The following is a 15,757-nucleotide window of genomic DNA, read 5'->3' as shown; positions in this document are numbered from 1 at the left end:
GCAGTTTGATAGTTAACCCAATTTGTGTAAACTAGTGTACATGGTCAGAAATAGTTTCAGATGGTTTCATACGAAAAAGTTGTAGTCATGCAGAAGAATATTTAACCTAGATTATTACTTCATTGGTTCCTTCATAGGTGATACATACCTATCCCAAATTCCTTACCTTTGAACAAAGTACAAACACGCATGTAGTCTTCAGATTTCAAAGCACAGAAAAAACAGTTCAAATATTTTGCATTTAATTGTGCTAAATCTCGTTCATCGAAAGTCCATTCAGTAAAGCAACTTCAGTTTTAATGCCATTAATTTCACGAGAAGGTGGGAGAATAACCTTCATTGAATAAGCATCCACATGCGATAATCAGTAGATTGTAAAAAAACGTTGACATGCGGATTTTCCAAAAAATCAAAGGTAAGTTCAAACAGAGGATGTCGTGTAATCGAATAACCTTCAGTAGTATTTTATATTCCCAAAGTTAGCCATAGATAAAATCAAAAAGTTTTCAAACTTAAATTTTGAATCCCGCTCTGATACCACTTGAAAGTTCGTTCGGGATGTTAAGCCCTATTGAACTTAAGTCCCAAGCTAACCAAGAGGGGTGAATGTTATTTTAAAAACTCTTTTTCACAAAGAATAAAAATTGCATAAACCAAATCACACCACAGAAATAAATGCGGAATTAAAAAGTGCGGAAGCAAGAAAAAGAACACAGAAATTTTATAGTGGTTCGGTCAACTTCGACTACGTCCACTCCTTGGAGCACCCTCCAAGTATTGCACTACAAAACGTGACTCTCCTTTAGCCCCACGGCTAGGCGAGAGAGCCTCACAAGAACCTCCTTTTTGCCACCCCGCAAGGTAGAGAACCTACCTCCTTTTGCTTCTCCTTAAGCTGGCAGAGAACCACAACCAAAAGCAAACTCCTTACCTCTACGACCTTCCACGGACGAGAAACTCAGAGGAAAGACAAGCAGACGATCCTTGAAGCAACCCTTGTGAATCCCCTCACAAGCTCCCCACAAGATCCTCTCTCTCTCCCTCTCTCTCTCTTTTTCTCCTCAAAGGTCTCTCATGTCAAGGTAGCAGCCAAAGGTCACTTAAAAAACGTTGAAGAAGAGCTCTTTAAAATAGAAGAGCTCAAGAGGAGCTTCATTAATGCAAGTAGCCGACTTTATCGGTCCAGGCCAATATGGACATCGGCCTGGCCAATCAGTACAAACTCAGAAGATCGGCCAGGAGCATCGCCCTGGAATAGTCTTAGACGATTGAAAATTTAGCTTGATCGTCTGGCCGATCTCACGATCGTCCTGGGCCGATCAGTTCAAATTAGAGGAAAAATCGTCCTGAGCATCGCCCTGTTTTGCAGCTGGCCGATATTTATCGTCCTGAAGTAACTTAAGTTTTTGACTGGATCGTCCCGGCGATCATGCGATCGTCCAGGATGATTATGATCGTCATCAATTAATCTTAATTACTCCCTTGATTTCCTGATCAATTAAGGCATAATTTGGTAATTTCGTCCAGGCCGATCCTTGGATCGTCCTGGAATTTAAAAATACACTATACCTTAATTGTCTATGGCGGCTACTTCTTTCTGTTTTGAGCTTATCGTCCTGACCGATACACGTATCGTCAAGGCCGATATTGTTAATGATGGCGCCTTAATTAAGAATCCTGATTAGAGTCTCTGTTTTGAACTAGATCGTCCAGGACGATCAAGAGATCGGCCTGGCGATGTGGCAAAATAGAGTATTCTAAAATCTCTCAAGTGGTGTGTGTGTAGGATGTAGGGTTACTAAGTATCAGTCTTTTGAATCTTACAAATTGACTCAAGAAGAGAAAAAAAAGATTACAGACTGACTCAACCCTATGCTACCCACTTCTGTATTTGCATCGTTTGTTCGTCCAATCTTCGATTCCTGAAATGTTAGAAAAAATAGGCAGTCCAAGATAATCAGTAGGGTTTGCCAATTATCAAAATATAAGCCATGAAATAAATAGATTTGCAACATCCTTAACATCTAAATGACTATCTAAGAATAGAGATATTGAATGTATAACAGATTGTTATCAGGTTTAAAAGGATTGACATATGAATTTATGGAGGGAGTTGACACTTTTTTTGAAGTCGAATGTCAATTACCTTCATTTAAGTCTGATGGAATATTTATATGTCTATGCTTAAAGTACAAAAATTAAGCATTCCTTATGCTCGATGATGTAAAGGTTGATTTATATCGTAGGAGATTTATTCCATGATATTGGATTTGGACCTCACATGGCGAGTATGAGCTATATATAGATACTCATGACAGTCCATCCATAGCTTTTAAAATAGTTGATGAAGATCAAATGAGTACATTATTTAAAGAACTTATTTTTTATGCAGTATGTCCTAATTTAATGGCCAGCATGGAAGAGACACCAAAACCAAAAACCAAAAAAATCTTTAAATTACTACATGCTCTTTAAAAAAAAAATTGGATGGTTGCACAACTTATTAAAAATTATCGATTATTATTAGAATGCTAAGTATCAAAATTGAATATAATATTTCTTGTGAATGCTTTAATAACTTCAATGTTCTTCTAAAAGAAACAAATCTAATTGATAATTTAATCCCCATAGATTTGTTTCAAATAAAGAAATTCGTATCTAAGTTGGATCTCACTGCTATGAAAATTGATTGATGTATAAATAATTGTATGTTATACTACAAGGAATATGTGACAAAAAATTATTGTCGCACCTACAATGCACTTCAGTTCAAACCCAACTCAGGAAAATAACATCATCAAAAGAAAGATATTCAATATTCTCATTTATTTTATTTACTGATCATTCCAAAAGTTTAGTGACTCTATGCATCAATGAGTTTAGCAGGTCATATAAGATGATATAAGGAGAAATTAGCACACAGTGGTGTTCTTTCTCATCCATTAGATGCTAAAGCGTGGAAATATTTTAATCGAACACATACTTTATTTGCTGCTATAAGAGATCATCTTTAGGATCGACTTAATATTCTGAGTATCACAAGTGGTCAGATATTTTTGGAGGAAGGCAGAGGGGGAGGGTTTATGTCTTAGGCTCATAGGGATATGCTTATGAGGGTAATATATCTACTTCAACATTTTATGATGTTAGTGGAGCTGAAGAAATCATTAGTCAGAGGGTTGCTGTCCTGATAAGAGAGATAGAGGAGATGAGAAAGATTTAAGTTGAGATACAGGTGGAGCTGCGATCATATCGAGCTAAAAATTAGAAAAAAAAAAAAAAAGGAGCAAGAACCTAGACCTAAATCACATGGCAGTGAGGAGATTAGTTATTGTTACTTGTTTGAAGAACTAATTAGTGTATTTTGAATATATGCATGTGAAAGAACTTGTTATATGCTTTAAACATTGTTCAACTAGTTAAACTTTATATATTTTATGTTTTGAACCATTAGAGTATCTGTTGATTTTGGATGTTAGTGTATTTCATATATTATATTTTGAACTATCTGAGTATATGATTAAAAGTATTTATTTTGTGTTTTGAAATTCTTGCAGGTAATTATGGAAATCTATTTGGATAGAGGGGGCTATTAATTTTTTTACAAATGCTATAAGTTTCAAGCAGCTAACCAATGATTTAGCCGCCGAAAACTTTGATACCAGACGGAGGCAATTTTATCACTAGTTATTTAATGATGCCACCAATAATAACCGGCGGCTAGCCGACAATTTGGCTGTAATAAACACCGACGATTTTGACTGCATGTACGACCATTAGTAATGACCGGGGTTTGGCGACAAATTAATTGCAGTTTTGAATCTGGTGATTTCCTGCTATCATAGTCACTAAAAAATTGCCAAAAAAATATTACTATTAAAAATTTATCATTGGTTATCATTTCTTATGTAGTTTATTCTGGCGTTTTTTAAAATGTTGATAAAGTTCAAAACTGCCAAAGAATTAAAGTTAACTGCTGGAAATAATCGCCAGTTATGGATGATTTCATGTAGTGATAAATATTACGATATAATTAACCAAAATCTTGACTTTCTATTGATTAGTATGGATTAATGATATCTAGATATGATTCTACTTCTAATATGATATGAATTGATATAATGATGTAAAGAACACATCTTATGATGATACATAATATTTGTATTAATTCTATTTTTCAAATGATTGCTAAAAACATGATAAGTTCATAAGATACATAGAACTATTGTACACAACAATAATATGATTTCAATAATAACATATGATCATTCTAATAACTCTATTCTATATCTTACATTCTTATACATGATTGTTGTTCTTCCATAGTCAATATTGCTTCAAATATGATATGATCCATAGCATATATAGATATATGATGAAGATGTCCATAATGTGATGAAACATCATATTGCTAGATATATTTGAATATAATTATATAATATATAGTATTAAAATATATATGATAATGATACATCTGAATATGATATTATATATATATATATATAATGGATGATATTTTATTTTATGTATTGATGGATTTTAGTGGCTTTATATATGAGCTAAAGGATAAAAGAATTTATCTCTAATAAATAATGTTAGGCAAATGATCAGTCATGCACATGACCTGATATGACCCATTAGAGTGTATGGGTTATATTAGGTTGGGTTGTGACAGCTCACATAATCATAATTTTCTAATACCTTCTTGCAAGTTTTAGTCTAGTCTTTTCATACTGACCTACTAATATATGTCACCTCTTTGAACTAATTAAATTGAAGTATAATTTCCACATCATTGTATTCTCAATATCATAAGGTCCTAATCCCTATCATCATATTACTTAATTAGTTGTGTTGTCCCTATGATATATCTTTCAATGGTTATAATAATATGCCAAGAGAAGAAGTATATATTTCATAATATCATGATCTATTATGATGGTCCCATTCCAAGCACACTTAAGGAAATAACAAACTCTTCTGCAAACTCCTATAAGAAATGAAAAGGTGTGAAGGGGGAAATGTTAGAAAATTGAATGGTTCGTAAAAAACTCTAGCATTATTATGCACATTGTTATGACTTCCTACATGAATATCAAAAATGTTTGTTTTTTTTTTTCAATTTGAAAATCTATTTTTATAAAATGCATCTTCCTTTTCATTACCTCTACTCGATGTTCTGAAAAGACAACAATATAAATAATATGTTTTACCTTTACATATGCTATACTCTGGCTAATCAGAGTATTTGTCAAACCAAATATGATTAATGCGTCTGTATTTTCATCTCACTTTTATTTTTAGGAAAATCATTACTACGAGGTTAAAATATCCCTTTTTGTAAATATATTCTACGAACTTCATCTTGAATATTAGGATTAAAGTTAGTAATAGGAATTCGTAGTCATGGATCAGATGGAAGATTTTTCACACTTACTTCCGTATTTTTTATTAAATCAACATCCAATAGAATGTGTTTGTCATTTTGCTCTCCAACCTCATTGCTATTCACATCCATATTATTTGATGTTTTTGAATTCGAAGACTGCTTGAAATATCTTGCCATGATATTCAAACTCGTACTCAAATATTCCTTAGGAGTAGATATCTATAGTCTACTGTTATTATGTTAAGATATAAAATTAAGACTTTAAAAAAGATATATACAGTCTACTAGAGAAAATTGTATTTTGTAGACTACAATTCAATAAATGAAACATAAATTAAAGAACTAACATATGTAGGCAAATATTACTAGATTTCTGTAAATTGAAATCATTTAAAAAAAAACTTGCATCTTCGGGCCGAACGGCCGAATACGCCGAAGTAATGTCCTAGCCGTTGGAAAATTAGCGAAAGAGGAGTCGGGTGAGAGGGAAAAATCATGCGTAAGATGTGAGGGAGGAGAAACTACGTTGGCGATACGCGAAGACTCGAAGAGCCGGAAGAGAGTGAGGTGAGAGGAAAAATCACGTGTAAGATGTGAGCCTGAAGTTTAACGCTGAACCGATTATACTTGGGCATAAATTAGTATAAGCTTTTTTTTTTTTTTTTTGCCCCACCCCTTACCCCTTGGATTTAGTTTAATTATCTATTTTATTTTCTGACTATATTTAAAGCTGAGAAATCTTTTCTTATACTTTTCTGTTAATGTATTTTATATAATCTCAATATTTTGATTAAAAAAATCAAAATATTTTTTTGGGAAAAAAAATCATAATATCGAAGTGCAACTTCTTCAGCTCCTTTGCCGACATCTGATTATGGAATTTATTTGGCAGCGGAGAAATAGGTGCCGCTTTGAGGTCAATTTCTCAGACTTTGCATTTTATTATTATTATTATTATTATATAATTATCGAGCATGAATCACATGATATTACCCGATAAATGTCAATCTGGTTAATATCGAAGAAAAGAAATCTTGCGATTTCGCAATCGCCCCCGTCCATTTCATTCCGCGTTCAACCCCTAACTTTGTCCTCCGCTTCATTTAAGCTTCGTTCCTCGATTTGCATCATTGGAGTTTTTTCTCGCTTGATCTCTTCAATTCAATCCACATCTAGGTTGGTTTGATTCTCTCTTTCGACTCGTCGGCCGTCCGGATCCTAATCTTTTCTTTGCGGTAAGTTTCTGCCTCAGTGGTCTCTGCAGTTCCCCATCTATTGTTTCCTTATGGATTCTTTGATGTTTTTCTGCTCTAATCTATCTTTTGCAGCATGTTAGTTAGCCTTCTTGATTGTTTGCTTCTTCTTCTTCTTCTTCTTCTTGTTCTTCTTCTTCTTCTTTTTCACTCCCAATTCTGAATCCTTTCACCTGGTTTTAGTGGATTAGTAGATGAAACATTAGGCTCATTTGTCGTCTTGCCTTGCTCGCTGTCTGCTACCTTTGTTTCTAGCTGTTTTTATCTTCAAAGAGACTTGCATATGGTTCTTTTATTATTTTTTATTGTCGTCTTCATCGAAGTTTATATACCTCTGTCTTCAAATTCTAGATCTAACTGCTGTTGCTGTTCTTGTCTGTGGATCTTAGGTATTCTCCTTTGGCATCAGTAAGGAGTTTTAAGTCTGAGGCATGGCACAGATTTTGCTTCATGGAACGCTTCATGTTACCATCTATGAGGCAGATTCATTATCCACCAGGGCTTCTGCTGGTGCTCCCAGGTTTCTTCGCAAGGTACCCTGAACTTTCAAGATATGAAAGGATTTTCCCCTTTGTTTTATTTATATAAATGTTTGAAACTTGGACCTCCATTTTAGAGATCAAAATTAATACCATTAAACCTTAAACCCTAAACCTTAAGCCAAGTGATTGGTGGCGAGCTTGCACAAGGATGCTAAACAAAACCTGAGAAATTATCCTTAACATAGACTTTTATTTGCTGACGTGTCCAATTAAAGATGTTAGTCAATCAATGCACTTCAATAGCTCAATACTCGCCCTTTATGGCCCATAAGTTATCATTTGTTTGTCATGTTTTTATTGCTCAATACACCCTCTCAATATTTACCCTCTCCTACCCGCATTTATCAACAAACTTGAACGTAATGTATGAAGTTCAACATATAACTAATCAAACTCAATTTTTATTGTTTATTTATGCTCATTTATAACCTTTCTTATTGTTCAACAAGTACAGCAATTAGTGTTTGATATGCTTTTACAGTTAAGTACAGATTCTTAATATTCAACCTTTCACGCCTATACGTATTAACAAACTTGAACTTAATATATGAATATTTTTTTTTAATATATGAATATCTTCATATAACTAATCAAACTCAAGTTTCTTTGTTTATTTATGATTTTGTATAACTTTGTATGTTGTTCAATTATCACGGAAATAAGAGCTTGATATAATGCTCTCTTTTGTAGTTTGTTTAGTAACTTATGTTTTATTATGTATTGTCTCCTAGTTTTAAGAATTAAGGTGATGTACAGGAGTGTGCGAATTATAGAGGAACAGTTAATGTGTCATACGTTAAAAATATCGGAGAGAGTTATTCAGCATAGGTTACAATTTGATACTAATGTTTCTTAAAATTAATTTGGATTCATACCAGGTAGGTCTACCATGGAAGCCATAAATTTATTGACATGTTTGATGGAGAAGTATAGAGATAATGAGGAGGATCTACTTATGATTTTTATTGATTTGGATAAAGCATATGATAAAGTTCTAAGAGAAGTGCTATGGGGAGTTCTAGAAAAGAAAGGAGTTAATGTTGCTTATATTCATGTCATTAAGGATATGTATGTAGGTGTTGGTACTTGTGTTCAAACAAAAGGTGGTTTGATCAAGTATTTTCCTATTTTAGTTGGATTACATCAAAGATCATCTTTAAGCCCATATCTTTTTTGCTTTAGTCATCTTTATTGTTACTAGATATTTGCAAGAGGATGTAACCTCATGTATATAATTTTTTTCTAATGATATTGTTCTTATTGATAAGACTAGAGAGGGGGTTGAAGGAAAACTTGAATTATGTAGGTCAACCTTAAAGTCAAAAGTTTTCGTTTGAGTAGATCTAAAACCGATTATTTAGAGTGAAATTTTAGTAGTAATGGATTTAGTGGCTTGATGTTGTTGTTGTTATCTCCTTCCTAAAATCATTAATTATCTTAAACTTTGACTGTAAGCAGTAGCTTTATTTTATGGAATTAAACTTCTGAATAAATTAAGAACCTATTAAATCAAATAAAAATTATCAGTAAAATTTTTTGGATGATAAAAAACAGTATCCTATCAACTCATTGCACCTTCCACTAGTTTTTCTCAGTTAGGATTCAAACTCAAACCATGTAATATTGTTGCATTTAAGCGCATCATGATTGAATTGTATCTATCATTTTCTATCTGTTTAGTTTATATTTGTAATCTAAAATAGACCAGGAATTTCAGTAAAATATGTCTTCTTAAAATTAAGTGTGCTTATTAAATGTCTAATTATCCTAGAGGCTATTTTCCCATCTTTAAATCATATCAAACAATTGTATAACTTGTGAATGTTAGTTCCTTTTGATATTTATTTCACCATTTATTTCCAAGCTTTTATTTGGTCTTCTTAAATCTATATAACTGCTAATGTGTGACGGAATGACAGTTTCCCAACCTTCTTTTGAAATGTCGAATTTAGATGGCAAGGGTGCTTTAAGTTTACGTTGCATCTATTATCTGCCTAGGAACTTTTATGGGAGTGTTGCAAGTTGCATGATATTTTTTGTTTGGTTAGAAAAAACACCAATAAAACATATCATTGTTGTCCTGTATATGATATTTATTACCATTAAAGATAGTCTCATGTGAAATTTAGGAGACTGCCTGACTACTTTTCCTAGCGTTATGCCCTTTACTTTCTTTATTTCCTGTCGTGTGTCACGGTAATTTTTTTGTCTTTCTTGTGATTCAAATGGAAAGTGATGCTTTGTTTTCTGTGACTGCTTTAGCACGTGCAGGATTAATGCAGAAGTTCTATGCTGTATGTTAAGTTTTTTTCATTTATGTTTGTTGTTTCTGTAAATAATTGGTGCAATCCTGTCAGTTGTGAAACTTACAATTAGAAAATATTGATTTTTGATATTAAAAATACTCAGAAGCAGAAATGGCTACACGCTTTTTACTGTTTAGATGAGATTTTCTGCAGTTTACTCTTGTTTATTTCTTTTTTTGTTGCTTGATAGCATTATTTGACAGGTTCTTTGCATATTTTGCTCAATCAGAGCTATGAATGCCTTATGTATGGTATTCTTGCTGTTAGTGATTTTTTCATTCTAGGTCAAAATGGACGTTTTCACTAGTTTTGCTATTCTGCAGTAATTTTTAGTTTAATAAGATTGTACATCCATGCCTGCTAGGCTTCATTGTTATTATGAACCTTTTACAAGTCTTGCTATAGAAATTATAGCCTGCTTTAAATGTATTAAGCTCTTTCACTCCTATTATTAATCTGTTTCTAAAGTTACTAGCTTTTGACAAACGGTAAATATGTAATTTTCTTGAAGAACTTTCTTCGGATAGATGATACTGATTAAAGTTTCTGGAATGTGATTTATTTGTTTTTATTTTTTATTTTAAGTTTCTATTATTTCCTCTTCTTTGCAACTGATCATTCCGTTCAGCTTGTTGAAGGAATAGAGGATACTGTGGGCCTTGGCAAGGGATCTACCAGACTTTATGCTACTATTGATCTAGAGAAGGCCAGAGTTGGTAGGACCCGAATCATTTCTGATGAACCTGTGAACCCTCGTTGGTATGAGTCTTTCCACATTTATTGTTCTCATTTGGCTGCCGATATCATCTTCACCGTCAAGTTTGACAATGCCATCGGTGCTTCACTTATTGGAAGAGCATATTTACCCGTTGTGGACATACTTCATGGTGAGGAAGTTGACAGATGGCTTGAAATATGTGATGAAAGTCGTAATCCTGTTTCTGGTGGGGCTAAGATCCATGTAAAGCTTCAGTATTTTGATGTCTCAAAAGACCGGAACTGGGCAAAGGGCATACGGAGCCAAAAGTTCCCTGGTGTTCCCTATACGTTCTTCGCGCAGAGGCATGGATGCAAGGTATCACTTTACCAAGATGCTCATGTCCCTGATAACTTTGTTCCGAAAATTCCTCTTGCAAATGGAAAGTACTATGAGCCCCATCGTTGTTGGGAGGACGTCTTTGATGCAATCAGTAATGCCAAGCATTTGATTTATATTACTGGGTGGTCTGTTTATACGGAGATCACTCTGATTAGGGACTCTAAGAGGCAGAAGCCTGGTGGAGATGCTACCCTTGGGGAGTTGCTAAAGAGGAAGGCTAGTGAAGGAGTGAGGGTCCTTATGCTCGTATGGGATGATCGGACTTCAGTTAAATTGCTAAAGAAAGATGGTCTGATGGCTACACATGATGAAGAAACTGGGAATTATTTCCATGGCACTGATGTACACTGTGTGTTGTGCCCTCGAAATCCTGATGATGGAGGAAGCATTGTGCAGGATTTGGAAATCTCTGCCATGTTCACTCATCATCAGAAGATTGTGGTTGTGGATCATGAGATGCCTGTTAAGGGTTCCGAACAAAGGAGGATTGTAAGTTTTGTTGGTGGAATTGACCTTTGTGATGGAAGATATGACACACAGTTCCATTCACTCTTTAGAACCCTTGACACAGCTCACCATGATGATTTCCATCAGCCAAACTTTGCAGACGGATCCATTAAGAAAGGTGGACCTAGAGAACCTTGGCATGATATTCACTCGCGCTTGGAGGGTCCCATTGCCTGGGATGTATTGTTCAACTTTGAGCAGAGATGGAGGAAGCAGGGTGGGAAGGATCTTCTTCTACAGATTAGAGATCTCTCTGATGTGATTATTCCGCCATCACCAGTCATGTTTTTAGAGGATAAAGAAATATGGAATGTGCAGCTCTTCAGATCTATTGATGGTGGTGCTGCCTTTGGCTTTCCTGAGACGCCAGAGGATGCAGCCAGAGCAGGCCTTGTCAGTGGAAAGGATAATATTATTGATAGAAGCATTCAAGATGCCTACATAAATGCAATCCGCAGAGCAAAAAAATTTATCTATATTGAAAATCAATATTTTCTCGGCAGCAGTTTTGGATGGAAAGCAGATGGTATCAAACCTGAGGAAGTTGGCGCATTACATCTTATACCAAAGGAGCTTTCACTAAAGATTGTTAGTAAGATTGAAGCTGGGGAAAGGTTTACTGTTTATGTTGTTGTTCCAATGTGGCCAGAGGGTGTCCCTGAAAGTGCTTCTGTTCAGGCAATTCTGGATTGGCAAAGGAGGACTATGGAAATGATGTATACTGATGTTACTCTGGCCCTTCAGGCTAAAGGAATTGAAGCAAACCCCAAAGACTATCTGACTTTCTTTTGCTTAGGAAATAGAGAGGTGCAGAAGAGCGGAGAATACACTCCTGAGGAGCAGCCTCAGCCTGATACAGACTATTTTAGAGCTCAGCAGGCTAGGCGGTTTATGATCTACGTTCATGCCAAGATGATGATCGGTAATTACCTGTTCCTTTTTTATTATTATTGAAAGAAGATAGCATTTTGGTAAGAATTTGATATTCTTGTTCTGTGATCTTCTTCTCATTGCAGTTGATGACGAGTATATAATTGTTGGATCTGCCAACATCAATCAAAGATCAATGGATGGAGCGAGGGACTCTGAAATTGCCATGGGTGCATATCAGCCTAACTATCTGTTGACGCAGGAACCAGCCAGGGGCCAAATCCATGGCTTCCGCTTGTCTCTGTGGTACGAGCACCTTGGCATGCTCGACGATCTCTTCCTCCATCCTGAGAGTTTGGAGTGCGTGCAGAAGGTGAATAGGATTGCAGAAAAATACTGGGATCTTTACTCTAGCGAAACACTGGAAAGAGACCTTCCTGGTCATCTCCTCAGCTACCCCGTTGGAGTCACTAATGAAGGTGAGATCACAGAGTTGCCTGGGACGGAATTCTTTCCGGACACGAAAGCCCGTATCCTGGGCAGCAAGGCGGACTACATGCCACCAATCCTCACCACTTAACCACTACGATCCCTCCCTGTTTCTGTGGCACTTTACCTCCTCCTGTACTGGTAGCTATAATAAGTAGTGTGATCTATATGAGATGTTAATCTTTCCTCATGGTTTGATGGAGTGCTTTTGATCATGCTTAAGAATTATATGCCTTCCTAATAATGACTTTCTGGCTTGATTTACTTTGTCCACTTGAATTCATGTGCTTATGATATTTAGTTATTGAGTTGGAATTATACTCATATTCTATATAATGGAGATTTAATCTAAAAAAAATTATATTGGGATGTCCTGATTCCAAAAATCATCAGGATGAGGTTTAAAATATTCAAATCTATTTTAAAATTTATGTGATATTTAAAATATATTCAATATTTTAAAGTCTTTTCGAATCAAAATTTTTCCAGGATCTCTTATATTTTTTTACCCAATTCAATGTCATATTAACCAACCTTTTGCTTATATCAACCATATTATTATATTATTTTCTTGCTATATTTGACTTTATTGTGAAATTTTGCAATATGTAGCTCGGCGTTTGGACGGACAACTGTGGCTATTTGATTGATCTTGACCTGATTGAAGATTGCCTGAAGAAAATAAACATTACTTTTCGTAAGACCGTGCCAGTTACGCTAACATTATTTGTCGGCAGTCATGGAACTATACTCATATTCTATATAATGGAGATTTAGGCTTTATTTGGGACGGCTTTATTTCTGCTTATTGAAGCAGTTTTTTAATACGAAAGTTTAATTTGTGTACTGAAAAGCTGCTTTAAGAAGTAGAAAGAAAGCTGTCTCAAACAAAACCTTAATCTAAAAAATAAAATTATATTTGGATATCCTGATTCCAAAAATAATCAGGATGAGATTTAAGATCTTCAAATCTATTTTAAAATTTATGTGATATTTAAAATATATTCAAAATTTTGAAGTCTTTTCGAATCAAAATTTTATCCAGGATCTCTTACATTTTTTACCCAATTCAATTTCGTAATAACCAACTTTTTGCTTATATCAACCGTATTATTATATTATTTTCTTGCTATATTTGACTTTATTGTGAAATTTTGCAATATGTAGCTCGGCGTTTGGACGGACAACTGTGGCTATTTGATTGATCTTGACCTGATTGAAGATTGCCTGAAGAAAATAAACATTACTTTTCGTAAGACCGTGCCAGTTACGCTAACATTATTTGTCGGCAGTCATCCGTTATTCGTATGATGGACGGATTTTGATATAATTAAGAGCTAGTATTTGAAAATTTAACTTGACGGTCATAATATTAGGTTTTATTTGAAATAGATTTTTTAAGAGCAATTCTAGACAAAACGATTGAGTTTTGGTACCTAATGATTCTTTCAGTTGAATATACATCATGTATGGCTTATCTAATTAGGCTATATTCTTTTTTTTTTTTAATTAGGCTATATTCTTCTTCTTTTTTTTAATTAGGCTATATTCTAGTTGTATACTCACATATCTTCTCAAGTGCCTAGTAGATAGGGCAGATCATAACAAATGAACTCTCTCACAAAAGGGGCCTACATAAGAACTCACCTAAAGATTTGAGAGGCACAAACTCGCTTAGAAATTGTAGAAGAATTAGAGCTTGACCTTTCACAAGGACGAACCAAAGATTACATTCAAAATAAGACTACATGTCTAGACATTTTCTATTCTCATTGAGTTAGCTCGAAACTCGCTGCATGCCTGGACCACCATCATAGTCAATTGTCCTATCCACGAGCGATCCTCTTGATGAAAGTTTTCCAAGCTCAGCAGCAGGAAACTGCTTATCTACGAGACCTCACCTCATTTTCTACAACCATTCAAAGTTTTTCCCTTTCTGCGAAGGCATCTCATTCTTCTATCTCGCTCTACTTAAGCGACATGAGATCTCTCATGTTGGTCGTCGGCAAAATTAGCAATTCTGTTAGTCTCTAGTGCTCTCTTCTTGGAGTTCGCCCACAAAATTGCCCTAACCTACTCGGCACTATAGAGCTCACCTAGAGACCACTGGTCAGGTCCTTTCGACCTCACCCTCTTTCAGTCAACCCAAGGATGACATGTGTTTGAGATAGTCCGTGTAGTATTATATGAGTGTTCTATGTAGTGCTGTACTTTTTCTCTTTTTTATGGAGCTTTTCTTATAGCATTAAAATCCTATTAATAAAGGGTGCTTAGAAGAAGTTTGGTATTTTTTATTAGGCATTTGACTAATTTTAGTGGACTCCATACTAGTTTGTGTTTGGTTAAAAATAAATTGTATTTAATTTGTGAATTTTTTTGAGTGAAAAGAACTTAAGTTTTTTTTTCTGTGCAAAAAATACTCATGGAGGAGGCCAAAATGAAAGAAAAATTCACTACAATGAAGTGGCGTCACATAGCTGAGCAGCACAACACTCTAGGCAAAAAAATTAGTGTCAAAATAAAGAGCTCATCACCAGAGTGTTGCCACACCAACACTAGGGTACCATAATGGAGCAAATTTTAGTACTGAAGATAGTGAAGCTAGTGCCATAAAGTGCAACATCCAAAACTGCAGAGCTAAAATTTAGCACCATAGTGCTAGACTTCCTAATGCCATAGTGCATTAAGGGATAAAAATTATTTTTCAAGATAAAGAGCATGGTGTTGCAATGCCCAATTGTCAAGCACCACAATGCTAAGGAGTAGTGCTTAATCGCTTCAGCATTATGACGATTTGGTAGTTATCAGTTACAATCCAAAGAGAAGTGATGATTCATTAAGAGTGTTGTAGCACTACTAAACCAGCACCAAAATTTACCAAACTAGCAGCACAATATTGCGCGCTCAGTTGATCAGAACTTCGTTTGTTTTGAAAAAAGGTATAAATAGGACATTTCATTTGAGAGTGGAGAGAATTTTAGGGGGGTTTCTAGTGGGAGAATTTTGGAGAGAGTTTAGGAGGGATTCTTCCTTAAGTTCTTTTGTATTTTTATTTATTGTGTGAGTCTGTTTGTAATTGTATAGTGGATTGGAAGACGGAATAGGAGCTAACTCTTGGAGAAGATCAAGTCTTGGGTTTAGAGATTAAAGTGGTTTGATCTTTCCGTTTTATGTATTTTAAACTGATTTTTAATGAGATTGGTGAATTTTATTTTGTTAAATATGCAACATAGTGGCTAGTTTCTTTTTTCAAAATATATGATGTGATGCTAGTGTTGAGAGTATGTTTTACTTGAAACGTT

General features: G+C 34.8%; 1 protein-coding gene across 1 annotated transcript; it reads left to right on the top strand.

Moving 5' to 3' along the window:
- The first annotated feature begins 6,406 nt into the window (after positions 1-6,406).
- LOC110105350 (phospholipase D alpha 1) lies at positions 6,407-12,728 on the top strand. Its single transcript, XM_020834815.2, has 4 exons — positions 6,407-6,624; positions 7,032-7,175; positions 10,119-12,018; positions 12,113-12,728. Exons 2-4 carry the CDS (start codon positions 7,074-7,076, stop codon positions 12,544-12,546), a joined length of 2,436 nt encoding a protein of 811 aa, XP_020690474.2. The 5' UTR covers positions 6,407-6,624; positions 7,032-7,073; the 3' UTR covers positions 12,547-12,728.
- The last annotated feature ends 3,029 nt before the right edge of the window (positions 12,729-15,757 follow it).

Source organism: Dendrobium catenatum, unplaced genomic scaffold (assembly GCF_001605985.2).
Source record: "Dendrobium catenatum unplaced genomic scaffold, ASM160598v2 original_scaffold_30712, whole genome shotgun sequence".
In the NCBI taxonomy this organism is placed as follows: domain Eukaryota; kingdom Viridiplantae; phylum Streptophyta; class Magnoliopsida; order Asparagales; family Orchidaceae; genus Dendrobium; species Dendrobium catenatum.
This window is presented reverse-complemented; position numbering and strand designations above follow the sequence as displayed.